This window comes from Diadema antillarum, unplaced genomic scaffold (genome assembly GCF_040938485.1).
Source record: "Diadema antillarum isolate AM-2024a unplaced genomic scaffold, OU_Dant_1.0 scf00000057, whole genome shotgun sequence".
Classification (NCBI taxonomy): Eukaryota; Metazoa; Echinodermata; class Echinoidea; order Diadematoida; family Diadematidae; genus Diadema; species Diadema antillarum.
In genome coordinates, this window is record NW_027270946.1 from 1385564 (window position 1) to 1412083 (window position 26520).

The following is a 26520-nucleotide window of genomic DNA, read 5'->3' on the forward strand; positions in this document are numbered from 1 at the left end:
TTTGATTTTTGCAATGTTTTCTTCATGAAAATGTGTTGAAAGCTGAATAAATTTAAAACTGTACTAAGTAATTAGCATCTTGTCCTATATTTTCCCCATAACTGTGTGTTTAGTCATTGGTATTATGTTCTCCAGAGTTTTGACGCTGTGTATGTACTTTTGATTCTTGAATCATTCTAGAATTATCCAGAGAGCAGATTGAGTCTTGGTTATCTGATTGTTCGTTTATTTGTCTGTTTGTGTGTGTGTGTGTGTGTGTGTGTGTGTGTGTGTGTGTGTGTGTGTGTGTCTATTTCCGCACTTTTGTAGTCTTCTGCAAAAATCTTAAGGAAATAAAGGAATGCTAGGATATTCTGACGCAAAAGACCAGTTCACAAACATTGTATGCATTTTTTTACCATTACAACAAAAGTTGTTCCAGAAATTAGAAAGCCTGCCCGAGCATTTCCCGACATAGCAGAAACGAATGCATCCAAACTGGATTCCCGCAGTACCTTTGACTTGTATGTATTGACTTGCACAACCTATAGCTAGCTTCTAGTCCAAAACATCAACAAATTTGAATGCACTACAAAGCATGCTTACATCAGGGAGGTGGGACAAGTTCCCACCTCCCTGCTTACATTGTAACCAAATCTACTGACAGGATGATTGACAGAAAGAGAGAGAGAGAGAGAGACAGACAGACAGACAGAGAGAAAGAAAGAAGGATGAGAAAAAGAGCACAGAGAGAAGAAGAAACGGGAAGCACGTGATGCAGATCGATGCGTTTGCTGTGATTAGACTTTGAGAAGAAAACGACAAATTCTGTTCAGACGTTGTTTCAAAAATGATATTAATATGTACATGTTTTATAAGCCGCAAATCTATTCTGCAAAATTCAATGAATGACTGATAATATCTCTATTGAACTAATTTGATTATTCGGCACTATCAATATAAAGACAGTATTTACTATAGCATATAATCATAATTCATATAAATACATAAGCTTAACATTAATGTGGACTAGATTTGTACAAAATATGATACCCGTTTGTGCTACCACCACTAACATGTGTGAAAAAATAAAAAATACATTGTGTTATAATATATTTACAAAATGTTATATACAACGAAACGCACGAAGGAAATGTTAGATCCCTTACGTCCTATGTACATAATATAGTTCAGTTCAATCTCGTTCCTAATATCTTACAGACCAATAACATACTTACAGTTGCTAAATGGTAGAAAGCATTACATACTGGACACACGATGTGATTATGATACAATAGTACCAAAAGCGGTACAAAGGAAATGGTATAGATCCCATTCGCGGTACGAAAGTTAAGTTCAATCTCTTTTGTAATATCCTACAGACCAATAATCTCGCTAACAGTCGCGAAATGGTCGAAAACATAATACATGTATACTGGACACATGATTAGACAAATTGGATGTGCCAATAGCGGCACAATGTAGTAGTATAGTGATGACAATGATGCTTGGTTTACCCATAATTGATTATCATAGCCTCTTCAGTTCTACAGCACCGCCACTTTTAAGACTGCTTTTAAGACTGCTGTTTCAATATCATAATGTTTTCCTAAAAATGAGTCCATTCTCTGCCTCCACCTCCAGTTTAAACTCCGCTTGGTGGCCTTTGGAGGATCCCTACCAAGTACCAAGTACCGCCCTAAAGGCCATGCTATCATCAGTTTCCAGCACTGACAGTTAGTTATCAAGGTCTTTACACCTTGGTCAACATGGTTAAGAAGGGCGATATGGGTAAAACATCGAACTGAAGACCGCCTGATTGAAAGTCTAGATCCTTATTCACGATATACCACATTGCTCCCATATCCAACTTTTACAGCAATGAGTGGGTACCTTTTAGCTCATTATCCTGTCGTCATCATTCAAAGACCCTGTCCAGGTGAAATGGACATTTTATCTACTCGGGGCTTCCATTAGTTCCGCCTGTTTTTACACAGATACGTCTATTACAATTAATACTGACAGAATTGGAGTACATAATGGACGATCATTTGAAGACGATACATCGTACGTGTTCACATTACAACAATTATTATACACCGCTGTACATGTAATAAACATTACATGCTGAAATTGGAGCTGAAAATCAAAGTGCAGTGTTAAACGGACAATTTTACCTGCAAAAGTTTAAAGCAACAGGCTTTCACTGAGTACTTGAAAGATTAAAGATAGAAATATTCCAGATTGAAACAATAATGTGCGCATCAAGGAAAAACATTATAAGTTTTTAAGAGGACCTAAGATTTCATTTCATTTTGATTTGATTTGATTTGATTTGAAACTACAGAGACAAATTATTTATAACTTTGAATTCATTTTACACTGTTCTAAATCAATTCGAGTATTTCGTTTGAAATGTTATACACTGAAATTTAGCTCGTTATTCAATGAATAATGTGAAATGTGATGTGTCTCCAAACGCCGTTTTGCAGCTATGAGAGCTGTGTTGAGCATGACTTTGGTAGAGGAACGTTAGACATCCCACTATAGCGCTTTGAACCCAAACACGTTTTTTCTTTTTTTTTCCTTTTTTTTTCTTTTTTTTTTTCGTGAAATGCGACTAGTTGCCACTCTATCCATGTAACATATTCCTGACTATGAGACCCGGCAGGGGTGGTCTCGCGCTCACCTTTCTAGTATGACAAGTTCACCTTCCACGCACTCTTGCACGCTACACCAGAGAATTACTCAGAGAACTTCTCAGGACTTCTCAGAACTGGGCACGCGCCCACTCTTAATTTTTGTTAAAACAAAAGAAATTAAAAGAAAAAATGGGGGGGGGGGCGCCACCTCTGATTATGTAAAGGTGTCTCCCCTTTACTCCCTAATATGGGCGTTCTAGGGTACTTGTATTAAAGGGGAATTCCAGGCGATTTTTACAATTTCACATCATGTACAAGTACATAAATTGACATCTCCAATACTCTAAAAAGATAAGATAAAATTACAATGACAAGGATGATGACATAGAAGGCTAACATATTTCAGAAAAGCAGCAATGTAATTCCGTTACAGTGCCACTTGCTTATTAAGTTCACCTGTGCAGTGGCGTATCTAGGGGGGGGGGGGCAAAGGGGGCACGTGCCCCGGGCGCCACTCCTTGGGGGCGCAAAAAACGAAAAAAAAAAAGAAGAAGAAGAAGAAAAAAACGAAGAAGAAGAAAAAAAGAAGTAGAAGAAGAAGAAGAAAAAGAACTCGCCCGGAAAAGGGGGGGGGGGGGAATGGGGGGGGGGGGGGGGGAATGGTGGGGGGGGGGGGAAGGAAAACCATATCAAACAAGATAAAAACAAAACATGATGATGACGCGGACAAAATGACAATGTTTATTGTGTTCACACAAGAATTCCATGTTCTGTCAGCTGAAATACAACAATTTTCGGCTCGCTCGCTGCGTTCGCTCGCCAAAATTTATATAAATAAGGAGGGTAAGAACAAAACGTGATGATGACGCAGACAAAATGACAATGTCTATTGTGTTCACACATGTCATTTTATATTTAGCAAGCAAAATGTTTCACGAAGCAGCGGCTGCAATTTCTTTCGTTCTGAAGCGATCGCCAATTGGATCAAAAGAATGCGCCAACGGTTTCGAACATACGGGGGGGGGGGGGGAAGGGGGCGCAAACAAATCAAGCAAGATAAGAACAAAACGTAATGATGACGAGGAAATATGCATATTTTGGCTCACTCGCTCGTACAATTTAGAGTATTTTTTTCAAGTCCACAGTTTGTTGGTATAAGTCGTTATCTATAAGGCCATCACTATTATCTTGATTAGGATTGTAAGATTAAATAAGCAAAAAATGACAAGAATTCAATGTTTTGTAAGCTGAAATACAAAAATTTTCGGCTCGCTCGCTGCGCTCGCTCGCCAAAATTTATCCAAAAAAAAATAAAAGAAAAGAAGAAGATAAGAACAAAACGTGACGATGACGCGCACAAAATGACAATGTCTATTGTGTTCACACATGTCATTTTATATTAAGCAGGAAAAATGTTACACGGAGCAGCGGCTGCAATTTCATTCGTTCTGAAGCGATCACCGATTGGATCAAGAGAGGACGCCAACGGTTTCGAACATATGGGGGGGGGGCGCAAAAAAACAAATCAAAAAGGATAAGAACAAAACGTAATGATGACGCGGAAATAAGCAAATTTCGGCTCACTCGCTCGTACTAATTTAGAGTACTAGTATTATAAGTCCTCAGTTTGTTGGTATAAATCGTTATCTATAAGGTCGTCACTATATCTTGATTAGAATTGTAAGATTTAATAAGCAAAAAATGACAAGAATTCCATGTTTTGTAAGCTGAAATACAAAAATTTTCGGCTCGCTCGCTGCGCTCGCTCGCCAAAATTTATAAAAAAAAAGAAAGAAAAAAAGAGATAAGAACAAAACGTGATGATGATGTGGAAATATACAAATTTCGGCTAACTCGCGCGTACTAATTTAGAGTACTTTTGAAATTCCTCATGCAGTTTGTTGGTGTAAATCGTTATCTATAAGGCCGTCACTATATCTTGATTGGAATTGTAGGATTTGATTAGCAAAAAATGACAAGAATTCCATGTTTTGTAAGCTGAAATACCAAAATATTCGGCTCGCTCGCTGCGCTCGCTCGCCAAAATTTATCAAAATTCATTACATTTAAATCACCCTCAAAAGACCCCTTTAAAGTGCTTGAAAAAGCATATCATGTGGACTTGGCCTACCAGGATTGGGTTGGGGTTGAACGCTTTTTCAGAAATTAGGGGCGCAATTTTCGCGCTTGCTCCGGGCGCCGTTTTCCCTAGATACGCCACTGCACCTGTGTAGAATTTATGTATGCTTTCATCTTTTGTTCCGCTTCCACCAGCACCCAATCATGTGCCGTGTCATCATCCTTGTTTGATTGTGATTTATTATAAATTTTGAAAACATTCTTATTCTTCATCCCAGTCACTACAACCAAGTTGTTCATGTACGTAAAAGTCTATAAATCATCCGGAAGTATCCTTTATATGATTTTCACCCGAGTATCATGGTGATCATGGTGACAATGCCGGCAAGTTTGATGACAAATTTGATCATGTGTTTTCAAGGAGAGGAAGAAAAAGTGAAAATTACGCCCCAATTCGGTCCCCCGCCCCCAAGAGCCACCCCCCCCCCCCCCACACACACCCTCGAGACCCACCCCTGTACTGCCATGACTGCCACGAGAGTGGCCACTAAGACGACTCCGCTGGCTGTGTTTCCAGTGAAAAGGCTCCGGAGTATGATAGGATGGCGACTCAAAAGCGAGCCATCCTGGTTTAGTCCCGCGGGATCGCACAAAGCGTGTAGGGCTCCGGCTCGAACACTGCTCCGAGGTCTCCGCCCGTGCTGTACGACGATACGCCATCAGGCTTTTGGAAGGAGAATCGCTGCATAAGGCTAGTGAAGACGATGAATAGCTCCATCTTCGCCAGAGATTCGCCGATACAAACCCGCTTACCTTCCAAAACAACGTTGGAATGATGACAGAAAGATAACTTCCATACTCCAGCTATACATATAGGCTACACTTCTGACCACCGCACTCAATAAGCGAAAATTCAACTCAATTCTATCATAATTGACTAAACAACAATAGTTACGTTCAGACGGTGATCCTTAATCTCGAGGATAGGCGAACTTCGAGGACACGCTGTATGGGGCGCCAAGTGTTGCACGGCCGATTTCGCTACGAAATCAGTCATTATTTTCGTTGACGAAATCGACCGTGCGACACTTGGTGCCCCATAATAGAGCTTATCCTCGAAGTTAGCTTATCTCCGAAGTTCATGATTACGGTCTGAACTCTTGACTGCACATTTATGAGAGCACTTTGAATCATGATTGCAAATGACTGCAGTCAAGCATACATCATTATCTGTATAAGCAGATCGTTTGATTTTTAATAGATTCACGGTATGTAATACCCGGTTAGATTGATGTACATTGTACTTTAGAGGACATACTTCCTGGTGTTTAAGGGGATTACAGGGCTGCTCGGAGCACGCGAATGATTTGCGAAGGAAGTGAATGTCGAAAAAAAAAAATGGCGAAGTCCGACATTCGTATTAATCTATGATTCTCATGTCTACAAAAGATCGAAAACAGTCCTTAACCCTTTCATTTTCATTTTCACAAAGGATCTGACGTTTAAATTGGCTGTAATAAAAATAGTAGTGTATAACACAGAGAAAGAGAAAGTTTAATTTAATGAGATAATGAATTTAATGAGACAGTGCAATGTGATTTCTGAAGCTCAGTGGACTTGTCTTTCTCAAAAGAGAGAAAAAAAAACTTTCAGTCAAAATCAGAAAAATGGGGATAATATTTGGTCAGGTACTGAGATCATAGCCTTACGGACTCGCACTCGTTAATACATTAAGGAATATATTGTATCACAAATCAGTGTTTTATAATTCAACAACGAAGATCATCCTAACTTGACGAAATATCAATTGTACTGCTAATTAAGTCGTTAAGACACTAACATGGTTAGGCCTAAATGCCAAGGATATCATCTCTTCTTGATTTAATTTTTGACAGAGGGAAGAAATAAAATTAAAAGATATCCCAGAATCTTCAAAGGAGATTTTACACGTACCGATGCTAAACGGTATCATCTCATCCGGTTTGACGCAATTCCCGTTGACGTCCAGAAAACGCTCGGGTTTGAATTCTTCCGGGTCAGTCCACAGCCTAGGGTCACGTGATACTCGCCAGTTGTTGGCGAGAATGAGGGCGCCCTCTGGGATATTGTAACCATGAAATTTGCACATCCCCTTGCCTGTGTATCGGTGCGGCACCCCCAGGGGTATGGGAAAGCTGGCTCGCTGTGCCTCGAGGATGGTTGCCTCAGTGTAGGGCAGTTTAGGCCTGTCCGCGAACGTGGTTTGCCTTGAGAAGACACAGTGGACAGTTTAAAATTGTGTTAAATACGTCACGACTCAGGATGTCGTCGGCAATTGTTTCAGCGCCATCTGCGGGATCATTCCGTAACCGACTAGTTGATCACAGTGGCTATAGTTATTTTCTTCAAATTTGTTATGAGATGTGCTTGTAAATATCTGTAAATAAACTGTATTATAATGTAAATAGCACAGTCTACAAGAATCTTCAGCCTATTGAAGGAGGCAGACTTAATCAGAAGAAGAAGAAGAACGTTTTATGTTTTTTTATATTCATTGTTACTTACCTAAATGAATTAGAACAGTGCATCAAAGTGTAGCATTCAGGAGCTCTTGCAGCGCAGCAATAGAATATAGGCCTATAAACATATTTCTGCGCTCAACATTTTAATTATTCATAATATTATCATTATCATTCAGCTAACTGCAGCATTAAAAAGTTCTGCAGCAGCTGCTGGCGAGACCGTGGGTACTACCTACGATAGTTTATGATTGACTGGTATCACTTCTGAAGGCAATGGAAGGCGGAAACGACCATGCAGTGTACTCGAGATTCTCCGGGATATCCTGCCATGACAGTTAATGTTACTTTCATTTCTTTGATATATTCATGTTTTAATACATGAAAAACAGGAAAAATACAGGAAAAACAGCACCACAAACAAACACACACACACACACATACACACATCGAATCCGATCAGGAGCATACGAGTGTGGCTGCAGAAAATAACGAAGATGAAAAATCATGGGAATAAAAACATAATTCTTTTTCTTCTTCTTCTCATTTTTTTTTCCCTCCGTCATTTTCATTTTCATCATCATGTTCTTTTTATTCTTCATCTTCTCTTTTTTCTTCTTCCTCTCTGTTGTTACTATTATTGTTATTACTGTTTAACAATTCTTTGAAAGTCGACACGCTTCCACTCTTTCCATAGGTGACACCGATGGGCTTTGGGCCACTGGTGTTTCCGGCAGTCAACGCGACGCGATGCTACTAACCCTGTCGGTACAAACCTCACTCATATTAAATCCCCCTGATCACAGTCACCTGCAAAAAAGTGACGCTTTCTATTGTGAACCTGAGGGAAACACAGTTTTGATCAGGATTTCGAAAATGTGACGTCATTCTAAACAGGTGTCCAGTGTTTTATTTTTTCTTCTAACCTTTCGCGCCCAATAACGCTGTCGATTTCGTCCTGGACTTTCTTCTGGACTTCAGGATTGGTGACCATAAAGAGCAGCAGCCAGCGAAGCACCGTGGTCGTGGTCTCGGTGCCGCCACTGAAGATGTCGGCCAAAGTGAAGAGCAAGTTGGTCTCGTCGTAAGACAGGCTGCTTCCATTCTTGTTAAAGGAAAAGTCGAACAATGCGCATGATTATCATAACATGCATGTATATTATGTAGGAACCTAATACATGTACACAGATAGGGGAAGAACTGAAAAAAGATATGGTAAATTGGTGATGGAATCGAGGAAAAGCAAAGCGGAAATGTTAACAACAAAAAAAAAACAACGTTCTTTGAATTTTTCGGAGTTTGTATACTTTCCGCGACGCCAGCGCTTCGCGGTTAAAAAAAAAGAAAGGAAAAAAAAAGGAAAAATCATCCGGGTGCCTCGGTTCGCGTGTCATATATATATTACATGCACGCAAAAGTGCTTAATTGGCACTGCCAGCGTATTTTAAAAGGAAAGAGTGTGAGAAAATGAAGGAAAGAATGGCTGGCTGATTTTGGCGGAAGGGAGCGAGAAATAACGGCCCTGCTCGGAGTCTATAACCATTGTGTATTGATACACCGATAGTTCAGAGGAGGAACTTCTCCAAGGTTAATTCCTTCCACTTGTTTTCCTCTGTAGATATTTCCTGGTCATGGTTGATACACTAGTTATTTCTGGATGGCTCATTACCACGCAAGGCACAATTGATCGATCGATTGATCGATTGTTGCTGCTGGTTACTTTTTTTGAGACATTTTCTAGCTTTGATTCCCATCTATGGCTTATTGATACAACGTTTTTCAGAGCAACGACAAGCGATTATATCAACATTTTATGTTGCTTAACGTTTCATGATTGCAATGAATAGGTAAAAACTTTACCTGTATAGCAATTGCTGTGTCCCTGGACATATACAAATTTGTCACTTGTCTTTTTACTAGATAAGTATGCAGTACCTTTTCATTTTCCGCGATTTTATCGATATACATATCGATCATGTCACGTGGGTTGTTCGGGATGTGGTCCTTGCGGTGATCGGCCAAAAACTTTCGGAGCTGGGCGATGATGCTGGACACATTCTGTCGAATGTGGTAGCCAGGAGTCCGAGGGATCCGAGCAAGCTTCTCCAGAAAAAAGAACAGTCCACCCGATTTACCTGCCAAAAGCGTGTCGTTTCATTGTATAGTTTTGGTTGAGACCTAATTTCAAGTTTCTAACATTTTTTGGTGAGATTATGAGAAACCTCTAATGAAACATGAAAGAGCATGTAATTCTATGTGGAATTCAACGTTTATTTGATGGAAATTGGTTTTGAAATAGCTGAGATATCCAAAAAAGAGCGATTCTAATGAAGTGTGGGACCCGTACTTTATTACGATCGCTTTGATTTACTTTGTTTTTGGATGTTTCAGTCATTCCTAACCCGATTTTCATCAAATAAACTTTTAATTCCTCTTAAAATGGTATGCTCTGTATTATATCATAAGTGTTTTCTTGGTATCTCGCAAAAAAAAAAAGTTAAAAGCCCAATTCTCATCTCCACCAATACTGTACCATCCCTTTAAAGTCTGAATTAAATCTTACTTTCGATAAGGAAAGTTGTTTGCAGGATGTAAAGAAAGAATCAATTCTTGCCACTTGGCAAATTTACAAAATAAATGCTGAGTTTCCACAGTACTAAAGTCTTTCAGTTTGACAAAACAACAATATCTTTATTAGTCACGAAATGCTTGTAACAGACTTCACTTCTTTCAGTTTTGTTTTCATTTCCTAAACAAACAACAAAAAGAAAATAAATCAACGCAGTAAATACAGAGTGTGGAAAGTTACCAGCGAAATGCAAAATAATCTTGACAGAATAGTTGCGATCTGAAAGCCGATGACTCCAAATGAATAGTGTTGGTTTGAAAGATTATATCGCTTCCTGGTTTTGTAACCTGGTAGTCCTACAGTTTTTAGATTCCATTTTTTTTTGAAAAAAAATGTGCATGCAGGATAGTTTGGAAATTGTTGTACATCTTGTATTGATTATATGATACTATACACATGGTGACATAAGATAATATGAAACACGGTATGACTTGACAAAGTTCATCAAATATCTTCTTTGTATCTTTCAAACTACATTAAATTGTAGAGCAAGAGACGTCACGACCGTAACTATTGTGACAAAGTACCCCATCCCATAATACACACGCACACACGCATAAACACGTCGTTACACACGGCACGAAAGATGTCTGCCTATATATTTGTATTTTGGTCACATGCATGCTATTTAACCTTGGAGATTAATTAAAGATATTGTAGTTTTCTTCTGTTTCTCTCATTCTCTGTCGAATCAGTAAATATGACGGCTGTCCCAACTCTGATACATGAAGTGGGGAAGAGTAGAAATAAGAGAAGAATGGGCATGTGTGTTTAAAAACACTATAAATTGAGTGAAACGTACTTACTTATTTTCAGGTTTGAGTTGACAGCGTCCTGCAGTGCATTGAAATCTGGATCTGTGTACTCGTGTCTGGAACCGAAGACTACTGCGCAGATGATATTTGACACGGCGTTGTTTACTATTTGTTTTGGGTTGAATGTCTTGCCCTGAAATAGACAAATGATATTACGTACATATCATAGCATTGTAATTCCAGGTCTAAAAACAACAGTGTTTTCCCCACAAGGCTGCACGCGTTTCCTACTATCACTTCCCTCGGATTTGCCAGATATCAGTTTTTAGCGATTACCTTTGAGTTCAAGCTACTTTTGTCCGTTATAGGGCCTATATTATATTTACATGACCCCCTTTAAAGCTTCTCTCTCTTCCTCTCTCTCTCTCTCTCTCTCTCTCTCTCTCTCTCTCTGTCATTCTCACCCACTCAAACACACACACAGACACATTATTATCAGATATGAGGGCAATTCAACTTGTAAAATACCCTCCTACAGTTATTTAGGCTATCAACTGATTCTATATTATTCCGATAAATATGCAAGTCATAAACAATATGTCCACGTAAACTACACAATCGAAAAAAAAATATAGGGAATGCATACAAATACAGGATACTAGGAATCATATCCTTGGACCTTCACCCACACGCATCCCCATTCCACACTACACACGTTAGCTGGGTCTCTTGCGTATGATCACGACATCGACATTGATGGGGAAAAAATAAATATATGTAATCATGCCCCAGATCTCAAGATTTACTGCACTCCTACACTAAACGTTAAAAGGAAATGTACTCTTATTGAAGAGCGCACATGTTTAATGTGATTGCCTGAAATGTCATCCATGTCTGACCCGAGCCAACTGAAGTATTCAATCATAACAATAATGTTCCGTTCTTTGCCCGAATCCATGGCAACTGAATTGCATCGGGACTGACTGTACAAAGGGAAACAAAACCCTTACCAATAGTACAGACACCATGCAGTCGCGTTGCAAAGATTCGCAAGAGATTAGTATGATTTGTTGCGTTTGAATATCAAAAGCTAATATCAATTTCTGGTGATGCAGTTGTCTTGCAATATATCATAACGAGTTTGGTGGCAAAAGGAGTAAACTTAATTCTTGTCAATTTGAGAAGATATCATTTGTGATTGAACCTGCTTAAAAACAAAGAAAATAACGAGAAAATTTGAGATACTTGTGATAACAACTTCACTTCTTTCTTCGGCAACAAGTGAGGTATCACGGGAAAGGTTTTATTAGCAGGATAGGCATATAATGCTGGATATCGACATTTTTGAAAATGGTTTTCAGCCCATCTTGCGGTAATATGTTTATTTCTCGTGTACATTAGTAGCTATAACTTGAGAAATGTAAGCGGTGCAAAGTCAGATTATCATCTCTATTATTCTGACTGCAGGTTTATCTGCTTGTTACAATCTAACTGTGGTTACTGCATTTGATTCTTGGCATCAGCGTCACTAATATTTTGAGGAGGCGGTCTAAGAACAGGGAAGCAGCTACAATATACTGTTGTATACATAGCTTCATCCTGTATCTACATCCGACTCAGCAAAAATGCACGACTCATTTCATTCCATTATACAATGAAGTCTACAAGCTGTCCTACTTCCAAAGTAAAGGGTGTGTACAGTTCTGGTTGAGGTGAGGATTTAGCTTTTAACGTTTTGCGAAATATTCAGAAACCACTCTGTGAGATGTCAAAGAGCATGCAATTCTAAGGGGTATCAAAAGTTTATTTGATGAAAATCGGTTTTGAAATGGCTGAGATATCTAAAAACAATGTGAAACAAAGAGATCCTAATAAAAGGCGTCGCCTGTCGCCTTTTCTTATTATCACTTTTTTTTGTGGATATCTCAGCCATTTGAAAACCAATTTTCATCAAATAAACGTTGAATCCTTCTTAAAATTACATGCTCTTTCGTATTTCATAAGTTTTTTCTCATTATCTCACTTAGGAATGATCAAAACACGAATCCCCACCTCAACCAGTACTGTACAGTCCCTTTAAATTACACACTGAATTGCCTCAACCAAAGACTGACTTGGAGTAGGGGTGCCGAAAATCTAACCGTTTAGTGGCAGTATATAGATACGTTTAGAAGTTACAAAAAGGCATTGCCTTGAAGGCTGCCAACAAGAATATCACTTGGTCATCATTAACATAATACTATTAGTGATTGTTCGTTATTTATCCGGATTTTCCCAAATTTTTTCGTTTCCTTTTGTGAATGTGATCCTGCGGAAAGCCATTGATGACGTCATCTCTGACAATAGGGATGTCCACTACGCAAACGGATTCAAATGAAGTATTTGCAATGGGAGATCGCCCTCTTATAGTAATATCAAAGTAGATTATGTAGGATGCTTCTTGAGAGATGAGATAAAGAATTCGCTTTCGTTTCCGATTGTTGTTTCCTGGTCTTGATTGCCGTGATATCACAGGGTTGACGTCCTACAGTTAATTCGTATTAAAGTTGTATAAACTTCAGGAAAGGAAACTAAATGCAGGTCATTCAACATTATTTTATGCGATATTTCTATACGCAATTGGTTCTACGCGTGGTTGAGATGCAGTTTGTTCCATTTTGTCATGTCGTGTATGCTGTTCTGTTATTACGTCATCTGAAATTTTGAACGTCAGGAAATTTTATGATTCCCTAATAACTGGCTTTGTTTGTCGAACAGGGTGTTGCGTAATTGTGTATTTTTTGGCTGGTGGTATATAGCGCACGCCATAACCTTGTCAAATTTCTCTGTCGCTTGGAATTAACCAGGCCTGCAAGGAAGTGGATAACTCTATACAATAGCATATGTTACTGTTTTAACGCCAAAAGAATGAATAATCCAGCTTCCCAATAGTGATTTGAGGCTGTCTTTTGTGACGAACTGGTTTTCTGAATGAGGCACAAAGCTCATTATTTTCATCGGGTCATAATCTTATCCGTTTCAAAGGTTGACGATCTTAGCAGGGACGCTATACACGACTTTCACACCACGCATGAACAGATAGTATCAGGGTTAGAATTTCTCCCTGTATAATGAATGATAGTCAGTCGCCGATCACGATTGGTTGCGGGGGTTCTATACCCTCAAGGCCTGTCAGACATGCACAAAACTTCGCTGCTCGTCATGATAATGATGATAATTCTCCTTCTTCTTAAAATGCAGTGTCAGTGACAAGAAGGATGATTATCAACTGTCAGTGTACTTTGATAGCAATGCAATAACAATGAGTTGTATTCCCTCTTTTTCTATCGCCCAGTTATTCTTTGTTATACATGTGATAAATGTTTCTGCTTGCCCCTCTCCCAAACTTTTTTATTTTGTCTATCTCTTCCATCCTCTAAATCTCCTTCTTTCATCCTTCTCCTATATCCCCGTCTCTCGCTCTCTTCTTCTTCTTCTTCTTCTTCTTCTTCTTCTTCTTCTTCTTCTTCTTCTTCTTCTTCTTCTTCTTCCCATCCTCCTCCTCTTCCTCCTCCTATCTCTCCATTTCCAATTTTGGTCCATGCAGTCGCCACTTCCCTGTATATGTTTGTTTGTTTTTTCCTAGCCATGCCCAACATCATGAAAGTGCGATCACGGAACTAGTTTGTGACAGCTCCAAGGTGCGGCCAAGAAAGAGTTGATTTCGTCAAGTTTCTGTCCAACGCCGCGAGTGACGCAAATTAGAGCGGTGACACTCCTTTCGGAATTTACTCGTCATAATTATACGTTCACTTCGACATGATACTGCTGTAGCCAGCTCAAACATGTAGATGTTACTATGGCAACGCGTTCACTCTTTATTCCTTCTGATATACAGTTCCATAACAACTTGCACAATTTGCTTAAGAGTATCATGATGGCACTCCTTGCACGGAAAATCGTCATTTTTCCCCCTTCGACAAGTTACTGCAGCACTCAGCCCAAACATGTAAATGTTACAATGGCAACGCGTTCGCTCTTTATTTCTTCTGATACAGTTCCGTCACAACTTTAACTAGTTAGAGTAAAGACGGCACTCCTTACAGGAAAACTCGTGATTTTTCTCTTTGACAAGTTCCTGCAGCACCCAGCCCATCATACATTTAAATGTTGCTATGGCAACGCATCCACTCTTAACTTCCTCTGAGGCAGTTCCGTAATTACTTGCACAATTTGCTCCGCATATACTGAAGTCTTGTGGCAAATCTTCGGGCAGTGTCAGCCATGTTGAGGGTTGCTCATTACCATAGAAATTCTTGTCCTTTTCTTGTTCGTTTTTTTTTCAAACCACTTTTAATTGTTCGTCTATATTTAGCTCTATAGTTTTACAAAAAACATCAACAAACAAACGTAAAGTGAGGTGGTCTTCTTTTTTTTTAATAAATGGTTGAAGTGAAAAAAGACACACATTTTTGTCAGTACAGATTTCTTATTTGACCTGTATAATTTTACTTTCAGTTACTCATGTGAATGTAAGGAAAAAAGTCAACCAACTATTTCAAATTCCTTCTAAGCGATTTTGTAGAAATCTCTCGTTAAAAGTTCGAGAGGGAACTTCTGATATCTATACACTTAAAGAAACTATTAAATTTGACAGGAGAGTAGGCCATAAGTTCGTGTGATCAAATATATACAACAATTGCATCTTGGCGCATTATTATTGACAACTGAAGCAATTTGAAGGGGTACCATGTTATTACCTCTGTTCGTTGAAACTCCTCCAACAGGTGTGACGTTTCTGCTCTGATGTGCTCCTCGAACCTCGTCTTGCCGACCCCAAAGGTGCGGAAGAAGGAATGGGCGATCTGCCGCTGCTCGCGAGAAACTTCGCCCGAGGAGGTGACCAAACCTGCCACAGACCATCATAATTATATTGAATAATCTCTCGTCAGCATATCTGGAGGTTTACGTTATCACATCAAAGAATGGCGTGCAAGATGTTATTATCCCTCGGAAATAAAGATAATCAGAATAAGACGTTTATCGACATACATCCATTACAAGGCAGCAAGAGATGACTGCACATTCACTAGACGGCGATTCCGCTACGATCATAAAAAATCGACAAAGTGCGGCTGATCGTGGCTTGATCGCTTTAAATCGTCCCCATCATATCTTGAGCGGTTCAGAAGCGCGGTAGGGTCGCCACCATCGCCATGATCGGCGACCTCGCTACGGAAGTTTTGAACATGTCCAAAACTTCCGTAGCTAGGTCGCCGTAGTTTCAGAGGGCATCACAATCGCCTCACGAGCGCAACGGGGTAGCAACGCGTTAGGCGTAACTCAATCGCATCGAAAGCGGCCCCATCGCCGATGAAAATAACTTTTACAGCATTACGTAACAGGAACCAACTATGAACGAAAGAAAGTGATGCACAGACCAAGAAGGTGGACATGGAGAAAACCGTATATAATTCATTTTTCCATGTATCCTTAGTACGAATCTACTCTGTTTATTAGTCTGTTTGTCATTACCATTGCAGGTCAATGAAAGTGAATGAAGTTAATCTTTTCAAATATATCTTCATAAAATTGTCTCATTGTAGGATACGATTTGTAGTTTGCTCGTAAGCCAGCTCTTTATATCATATTCACATCTTACCCTTTTAATTGAATGGATGACTTAAGTATTGGTGCAATTTCACATCAGGTTCTAACTGGTGTGTTCTAGAATGCTAAGATGTAAGGGTAAAACCATATTCTGCATATCCATGTTGGTCTGACACTGACATCTGTCTGACGAAATTCAATCATGAAACCCATTTTATACCCCGATCGCTTGAGATCGTAGCATGAGCCCAGCGTAAACGTATCACTGTTGCTCCGATCGTATCACTGTTGTAGCGAAGTCTTGATAAGCGTACGGATATCGCAATACAATCGCTTTGATCGCAAAAGCAGCGCGTCTCGTCGGCTTGGAAAAGCGGCAAAAACGTGGCAGCGTAGTAGCATTATCGTGGCACTATCGCCTACAGCGCAGGTCGAGCGTAGAGAAACCGTAGTGTTATCGCCTCGGAGGCCAAAAATGGAGACGGACGGCGATCACGCCACGATTTGTTAAATCGTCACAGATCGTCATGGTCGCCATGGTCGCCTTCCTAGTGAGATGAGGGCCTAACCATGACAGGCCGGGCTTTTAGGGCTGTTCTGTAACCGGAGGAGGATTGATTCAACCCCCGAGATCTCGGCTGTTGACCGCGCAATTGCCATGAACATTGGCACATACACCTGTAGCGTAATCTACCAAATTATATTAAAAAAGAAATTGTTCTATTTTTCGTATCTTATATTGATTAATATGCGCGAAATCATATATTCTGCTCTTACTGAGAAAATGAAGCTACTTGCATCCTAATTTTTGGTGACATTATCCTTTGTAGCATTCTTAACAATGTGCTTGAAAAAAAAATCTGGTATCAAAATCAATTTCTTACGTATTCTATCATTTTATGAATCTCTTGTGTATTTCTTTGTTTTCGACCTTTTGTTTTTGTCGTTTTTTCACAAAATTTACTACAGAACCTATTTTAAGCATAATTATGATATTGAAATTAATTGATTTCAGCCGTTGAAAGTGAAAATAATTGATTTTTTTTTAATACGGTGAGAAAACTCTATTTGCATAGACTTTGTACACAAAATCACGTTTAAGAGCCATTTTCGGTACGACAAGCATCTATAAAAGGTCATGCAGGGTCGTAACGGTCTGCCCAATTTTCGTGAAAGTGGTGTCATAACATATGCAAGACTTGAAAGTAAAAAGTCAGCGAGCAGTGCGGTAAAAAAAAATCGCGCGGCGGAATGATAATGGAAAATGTTGAGGGGGGTTGATTCAACCCCCCCCCCCCCCGGCCATTTTAGGATTATACTTATAACGATCACATACAATGTTTGCTTTACATCGTTGTCATGTGACTTGGGATTTATATCATATCAACGACCTACTCGATGAATCTTTTTCACTTCAGTTTGCTTGTTCGGTCCCCTGTGAAGCAGGATAATTACAGCTATTCAGGTGCTGTGAAGTTTGACTTTGACATACTACCCGGTTGCCATGATGCTGATCAGTAACAGATCCCTGCATTTTCTTAACAAGTCATAATGATGAAATGATATTTTTGTCAGCCTTACCGAAGTTTCGGCGACCAGCGACGGTGGAGTAGACTGGAACTGGCCGCGCAGAGAAGTCGGCCCGATGAAAAGCCTCTTTGATGACACTGTACTCGCTCAAAACGACTATGTCAAAGCCTAAGATTCTGAGATAGACAATGTCTCCGTAATCCTCGGGCAATTTTGTCAGCATTTGTAAATGGGGCAGTCGTAATCTGTGCATGAGAGACGTCCAATAAAGTGAAATTACAATGACGGAAGAATTTGGAAAGGAACGAAGAATTGATAGAGTTTGTAGTAGAGGTAGAAGAAAAAAGAAGAAGTAGGTAATGAAGAAGAAAGGTAATGAGTTATGATGTTTCTGGAGGTGTTTAAAGTTACTTGTGTATAAACGTAAATGTATACACAGTTACGGACAGTTGAAGTCTGCCCGTGTATCATGTCAACATTATATTTGATCTTTGGTCTACATAGAGGCCATATCATCTGATCACAGGATCTGACACAATATGAAGTAACATTCACATGAAAAACGCCTGTATCAGTAAGCATTCGTGCAAATAAAATCAAGTGGAAAGATCTTATATGCATAAAAGGGTTTGAAGTAAAACTATATACAATCATGTTTTTGTTTAAGAAAATAATCATATTCAAACAAAACAACAGGGGCCTTTTAAATACAACAACAACATGAACCTGACTTAATCTACTGGGAGTTTATAGTGACCGTGTCAAGTTTCAAAGGGTTGGACATGCAGTGAAGAATATTGTAATCGCTTCTTAGTATTTCAGGAGTGAACGATTTCTCTCTCCAAACTCATCGTGATCATGCCAAAAACTGGGCGAAGTCAGCGACGGAAGAACCGTTCTCACGATTTCCGGTGATACCATGGGGGAAAAGTTCACTAGTGTAGTTAGACGTGGGAGGAAGATCTCTTATACGGGTCATTGCAGACTAACAAACAGGACATGATACCATCAGATTGCTGAAGAATCCTATTACGTTGGTGGATGACCTTGCAGGATTTACGAGTGAGAGGACAATGTTGGTCCTACTCGTTCATCTATACAATCCATGTCACTCCGAGAAAAACATACTTTTCAAGCGTTACGCTTTGTGCTATGTGTTCATTATTAGCCTGTAAAAATAAACTGTATGGTAGATTCTGTGGGATTTTGATTGCATTGGTTAGGCTACACAGATATCACCATGCTAAATTTTGTCCCTGAAAGTTCCGAGCGTAAGAACAAATTGCTGCTGGCGTAGTGTACACTTCCACTTCACACAACAATTTGCTGATGGTCAATTGTTCCACGACAGCAATAGCTCACCTCGCTTCCTCACCTCTTTGACAGTTTTCTACATGGTTACGTAATGATTCCGATCTGGTGTCGCGCGTTTGACTGCAAAATTAGGGAGCTTTAGATTTTGACGCGCGGACGTTTGAGTCGACGCTTGCGCTGGACGTTCTCCTCTCTCTGCGTTGTGTGGAAAAGTAGCTTTAGATTACGCTGGGACGCAACGTATAAGAAATAAAATCGCGCCCCATATGATCAGTGCATGAAGAAGCTCTCTACGTCGCAAACTGTGCGGACGTGAAAATAGCCCAGTACGCGTAGTAAACAACTCAGGCGACGCAAGCTAAAAATAGATTGACTTTACGCGCGCTACTGCGCAAGCTCAGAACATGTTTTTTTCCTTTGAACGTCCGCGCGTCTAAAATCTAAAGCTCCCTATTATTGTGCACCATAATTATGTACGTGTATTAGTCAATTCGTATTAAAGTCCTACTTTGCGCATGAGCAGAAAAATTGTAATTTTGTACCAACAATGCATGGTGCATGATGATTGCCAATTTAATAATTATTTACCCACCTGACAGCAAGCAAAAATACCACATTATCAATAGAAAGTCTTTTGTTAATGTATTCACTTCAGAACAATGGCACGGAGGTTTTCCCAAGTATTTTAATTTTCGGAAGATCGATCATCTTGTTGCGTGCGTGACTCGCTTTGAAAACGAATCGAGTGCCTGTAACCAACTGAGAAAAACAGAAAGGTCATTTAAACCAATATGCATATGAGCTAATAACGAACTGGCATATACCTGACTTAACAAATTTTCAAGTAACGTGTGAAGTAGCGCAGAAAATTTCTGGCTTTGACTATAGGTGAAGGCGCCAGTCCCCCCCCCCCCCCCAAATTATGAAAATGAAGAAAAAATAAATGTGACGACATTCCGACAACCCATGCATTGTTATTTGCGGTGTCACGGACAATAAACCTGGGTGTTCGTAAATGCATTCTATACATAGACCATGAATGTTTCCCATCTATACAGATGGCAACAGGCTTTCCAAGTTTACAAAGGGCCAGATTACATCTGATGCAGTGCTTTCCTTTTGATGAATTCTATGTGACCGAGGGTTCGATAAATATAGCTATTGTGATTCGCCCGTTACTATACAAAATGCATCTTCAAATTTGGTTTCTGCTTTTCTCATGGTTGCTGGTCCCTGGCTGGAACCAGCAAACGAATGGTTACCAGAAAAGAAAGATATCAATATCACCCTATCAAATATATTCACATTCCAATGATACAAGAATTGAAAAACGAACAGGTTTAGAAAGCGTGCAATATCTCATAAACCTTTGTACTATCAATATAGGGCGTAAAAAATGATGATTATACTGTATTTCACGGACGCATTAGAGATCGAGTACACAATGCCGTGACAAATATCTTTATCATTAATGTGTTATTGCTACCATTCAGGGTTTTGGTGATTATGGCATTTTTGGATTATAGCAATTGCAACGGTAACAATAATGATCTTATCCATTATTGATCATCATCATCATCATCATCCTCATCATCATCATCTTCATCATCCTCTCCTCATCCTCCTCATCACCGTCATCCTCACCCTCCTCGTCATCATCATCGTCATCGTCATCGTCATCATCATCATCATCATCATCATCATCATCATCAATTTGTTATCAACATTGCCATTCTATTTCAGCACAACAAGAGTATTCACTACATATTCTTTCTATGTACATCATAGTGGTATAAGTATTATCGTTATCATTTATTTTTATCACATCAGCTGTATTATTTGTTCATCTACCTATTCGTGCACCTTTTTTTTCTTTCCTTTTTTTTACAACAGAAGAAAAGCACTTTGCCCAAGACGATAAGACATTATCGTCTTTGGTTTATATACATAGCCATGGCTCGATGGGAATGACGTACGTGATAGAGGAAGTGTGAAACTGGGGATGAATACCAACGGGAGTGAAGTACAGTATATCAACGATTGACTGGTCTCGTTCAGGAAAGGAATCTTCACAGGCAAGCTAGGTTGTTTACTCAAACCCATTGTGGCTCTTTCATGGAGGGCAATCAGGCAGAATATTGAGTTTGGTTGTCTCATTCCTGTTATTGTGCACCGCTACGATTTAAAGCTAGGCCTATGTATAGAGAATACACGATTCGATGTGCATGGTATGTCGTACATTACGTATCAATGACTCGAGATTTCGTAAACGTCATTCATAGCAATGCATCAACGAGACCCACATGACGAAGAAACAATTATTCTTCATACAAAAGTAGACCAACTCTCATGTTAATACTTTCATCGAACTGTCCTACCAACATGCTTCAGTGTACGTAAACGATTGTAGGATGAAGAGAAGTGAAATTGATAACATGAGACGTTACAACGTATATGAAACTGATATCTATAGCATGTTTTCATAAATTTCCGCATACGACAGGGAAGTAACAATCGACACAAATTAATGAGCTTAATTGAATCGGAGTCGGATTTTAGTGAGAAACTTCCACCTGAGGAGACTAGCTTTAGTGTATGCATTATTGCTGGGAGTAGCTAATTATATCAATTTTGTCTCACCTGGCGAGGTAAGGGAGACTCCCCAACAGCGGCCAGACGGGTGGCCCGGGCGGATAGTTCCTCTTCCTTCCACCCAAAACAGACACCAGGCACGATGTAAACAGTACGGCCACCGTCGACATCAATACATACCGCAAATCGCACAAGAAGTATAATTCCATGGTGTGTTCTTCCTATTCCAATAGACCACACAGGAACTCATTAGACACGTAATGCTGGGTGAAGTGGAAATTTCTGTGTGTTTTAATTTTTTCCGACTTTGGAAGAGGAATCGATATCGTCTACAAAAAGTGAGCACGAAGTACCTCTCCACGGTAGAGTACTTCACGTTGTAACCCTCAAAATAATCAGTACTCGGTCTTTAGGCGACGTTGTCCCTCGGCAAAATCGGGGTGCGAATTGATACCAGCTATATACCCGCATATCATACACATTATCTTTTCCGCCACATCAATACTCTGTCTACAGCACCCTTGACGTCAAAAATGATTGACACGCTGACCGATTCAATTGCAACTCATTTCAACAACTTTGATCCATCATTCGCGGCAAAACAAAACAAAAGTCACGTGTTTTCGTACGTACATACCCAACTATATACAACGAAACGTCGTGAAGAAACGCATGTCTTTACGATAAGCAATGACGACAGTCAGCCAACCGACCAATAGGATCACAGATCGAGTTACGTTTAGCGTTTGACGATGAAGGTCCGTGTAACTTCTTTCAACCTGAATGCGACAAAACACTGACGCACATTCTCAAAGCCCTCGTTTTGACAATCACAGTCCACTACCTCCATGGTTCAATGAAGCATGGTTCAATTCAGCAAGCGTGAAACTTCATGTCGTGAAAAGAACGTGAAAAGACTTTGATGCAACCAAGAAGTTTGGTGCAACAAAATCAAACCACATATTCACAGCGTCTTGGACGTGGTGTCATTTACAGATAGAATCGACCAGTCAATGCCAATGTGAAATGACTTGCGCGCTCTTCTATTCAATATCAGAAACTTTCGCTGTCCCGGGATGATTATACATTTTGTACATCGTTGTTGTGCACTGAGTGTTGGTAAAGCGACGATGCACCAACTATCACTACGTATGAAGCTATCAAATCTTCAGTTTGTTATAACTGTATAACGAATTGTAAAGCAAATAGTATACAAGTATGGACTGCTCTCGTGCCATTTTTGTAATTATCGCCCTCGAGGGATCTACATTATAGCAGGGAGGTGAGCTCACCTCCCTGATTATATAGCATGCTATCACCTGAGGACCTGGCTCCAAGGGTCATAGCATTGAGTTAAACTTGAGATCCCGAGCCGAGGGGCAATGATAAGTATCCACAATGCGCCGATTAAAAAAGTCAATATCTCTTTTATATACCGAATGAAATTACATGACTTTTTTTTTGCGTGGTCATGGTCGTGGGCGACATCGATCGTGCTGGCCAATTTACACACTGTATTGTGAACAATGATGGATTGTCGTCTGCGCTGCCAATAATGTTTGTATTGCAATCGCACATACAAGTACATGTAAATTGGACGGGTGCACGTCACGAGACCGACACCCACGAGTCATACAGCCCACAAGGCATACAGCCCATGAGTTCGACACTAAGCCAACAAGGCCCACGAGACTGACACATTACGCGCCGTGTTGTGTCTGTCGAACTCGTAGGCTGTTTTCACCTAGTGTCGAACTCATGGGCTTTATTTGCCTATAGTGTCGAACTCATGGGCTGTATGACTCGTGAGCTGTATGACTCATGGACCTGTTTTCAATGTCGAACTCGTGGGCTGTATGACTCGTGGGTATCAGTCTAGTGGGATGACCTCATACAGCCCAAGAGTCATACAGCTCACAAGTCATACAGCCCATGAGTTCGACACTAATACCCCCATCTCACTAGACGGCGATTCCGCTACGATCATCAAAAATCTACAAAGCGCGGCGGATCGTGGCTTGTTCGCTTTAAATCTTCTCCGTCGTATCTTGGGCGCTTCAGAAGCGTAGAGGGTCGCCACCATCGCCATGGTCGGCGACCTGGCTACGGAAGTTTTGAACATGTCCAAAACCTCCGTAGCGAGGTCGCCGTGGTTTTAGTGCGTATCACAATCGCCTCACAAGCGCATTAAAAGCGCCACATTCGTAACTCTAACGGGGTAGCAACGCGTTAGACGTAACTCAAGCGCATCGAAAGCGGCCCCCATCGGCCATGAAAATTACCACTTTTACAGTATTACGTAACAAGAACCAGCCATGAACGAAAGAAAGTGATGCACAGATCAGGAAGGTGGACATGGAGAAAAGCGTATAAAATTCAATTTTTCCACGTATACTCAGTACGAATCTACTGTGTTTACTAAATTGTTTGTTTGTCGTACATCTATACCATTGAAAGTCAATGAAAGTAAATTTAATTGTAATCTTTTCAAACATATCTTCACAAAATTGTCTCATTGTAGGATGTAGTTTGCTCGTAAGCCGATTCTTTAATATCATATACACATTTACCCTTTTAATTGAATGGATGACAAAATAATGCAATTTCACATCAGATTCTAACTGATGTGTTTTAGAATGCCAAGATGTAAGAGTAAAACCATATTCTGCATATCCATGTTGGTTTGACACTGACATCTGCCAGAAGAAATTCAATCATGAAACCCATTTTATACCCCGATCGCTTGAGATCGTAGCATGAGCCGTATCACTGTCGCTCTGATCGAATCACTGTTGTTGCGAGGTCTTGGTAAGCGTACGAATATCGCAATACGATCGCAGAAGCAGCGCGTCTCGTCGGCATGGAAAAGCGGCAAAAACGTGGCAGCGTCGTATAACATTATCGTGGCACTATCGCCTACAGCGCAGGTTGAGCGTAGAGAAACCGTAGCATGCCATCGCCTCGGAGGCCAAAAATGGAGACGGACGGCGATCTCGCCACGATTTGTTAAATCGTCACGATCGCCATGGTCGCCATGGTCGCCTTCCTAGTGAGATGGGGGCCTAAGCCAACAAGGCCCACGAGACCGACACATTACGCGCCGTGTTGTATCTGTCGAACTCGTGGCTGTTTTTACCTAGTGTCAGCCTCATGGGCTTTATTTGCCTAGCGTCGAACTCATGGGCTGTATGACTCGTGGACCTGTTTTCAATGTCGAACTCGTGGGCTGTATGACTCGTGGGTGTCGGTCTAGTGGGATGACCCCAATTGAACGTACCGCAACTAACCAAAAGAGGGCGGTTTGGTTCTATGGCGCAATATTTAGCACTATCGGGCGGTGACAACATCCACTATTGAATCAATACCTCAAATTTCAACCGATCGGAATCGAGGATTTACCAGTGAAGCAGGCCTATATCATATTAATATACCGTATGTCCCCGAAAAATTGACAACGGGAGCCTTCTCAACAATAACTTTAAAAATTGTGAATCAATCCAAATACGATTTCAGGGTACATGAAAGTACAACTTATTATCCAAAATCTTACAGAAAACCCCATCCGATTTGCTTCACTGGTCAAAGAGAAATGGGAATTTTTGTAGAACATGTCAGGAATCCCTTCCCTCCAAGTTCTGTCCATTGTGTTCACACATTATGTGGATCCAAGAGCATCCAAGTGCTAAACTTGTGGAAGAATCAGACCCATGACATGCTTTACAACGATCCACTTGTGACCACTCAACTAAATTGAATGGGATTTCGTGCAAAATAATTATCGGTATAATTTGTTACATTTTTGGACCCTGAAATAGCATTCAAACAGTTGAATCATATTAAGTTATCAATGCGCAAATCCGATTGTAATTTTTTTTTTTTTTGGGGGGGGGGCATATTATGGTGCTCTCGACTACAATACAGTACTCTCTCTAGTACAAAGACGCACTAAAATGCCGTGAATCACGTGTTCGAGACTCGTGCTGGAACTCACAACTTCCTGTTATTATCGTCAAGCCATAAGACCTCTGTAGGTGCTATCCTAAACCATGCTGAGTCACGATAAGATGTTTCAATTTCAGTTTCAGTTTCAGTTTCAGTTATGTTTTATGTTGCTCAATGATTTATTGTACAAATGAGAAACGAAGTGGAACAACAGCAATCTACCTATGATGTGACAAAGCAGTGCATGATTAACTAAACTTACCCATCATGCTCATAAAACGGATAGACTTAAAGGTAAATAAAAGAAACCTAACAGAAACGTGTAAACGTAACTAACATGAAGTGTAGAAACAAACAAAAAAACAAAAACAAAAGACATTACAAATATTAGTTAACATTCATTGATTCAGACGTCACACGGGTAACATTACGCCGTATGGACACAAAGAACACCTCCCTTGCACCCATGTATTTTTTTTCTGTATCGGTGTTTACCTTTCATTATCAAGTTAGTTTAGATCACTCATTATACTCGTTGCTATCAACTGTTTGCTTTATCGCATTTCAATACAATATTTGTAGTATTAGTCGTGAAGGAGTTCACGCAATTTTTGTGATTATGTTTCAGTGTCAGTTTCAGTTTATTTCACACTTCTCTATCAAGTTTCATTGAAAATGATAGTACAAGATCTTGTACTTTATCAATAGTGAACAATAATGAATATATATACACGTGTATATATATGTAAGAGGAAGGGGTTTAGATGGAGCCGAAAATTTTGTGAATAAAAACCTTGTTGGAACTACAAATGGCGTACTCGAGACTCCTTAATAACCTTCTTCTTATAATAACATTCGAAGTCCAACACGTAGAAAATTCATATAATATTATATCATATTATACAAGACTTATATAGCGCATTATCACATTCATATGTCTCTAAGCGCTAGCAGAAAAAAAGGAAAGAAAC

General features: G+C 39.9%; 1 protein-coding gene across 1 annotated transcript; it reads right to left on the reverse strand.

Moving 5' to 3' along the window:
• Positions 1-5328: 5328 nt before the first annotated feature.
• On the reverse strand, positions 5329-22141 carry LOC139715850 (cytochrome P450 2U1-like). Its single transcript, XM_071627385.1, has 8 exons — positions 21656-22141; positions 17753-17946; positions 15322-15470; positions 10634-10775; positions 9134-9333; positions 8125-8303; positions 6654-6946; positions 5329-5513 (listed from the first exon to the last, which is right to left on the reverse strand). Exons 1-8 carry the CDS (start codon positions 21814-21816, stop codon positions 5332-5334), a joined length of 1500 nt encoding a protein of 499 aa, XP_071483486.1. The 5' UTR covers positions 21817-22141; the 3' UTR covers positions 5329-5331.
• Between the last annotated feature and the right edge of the window lie 4379 nt (positions 22142-26520).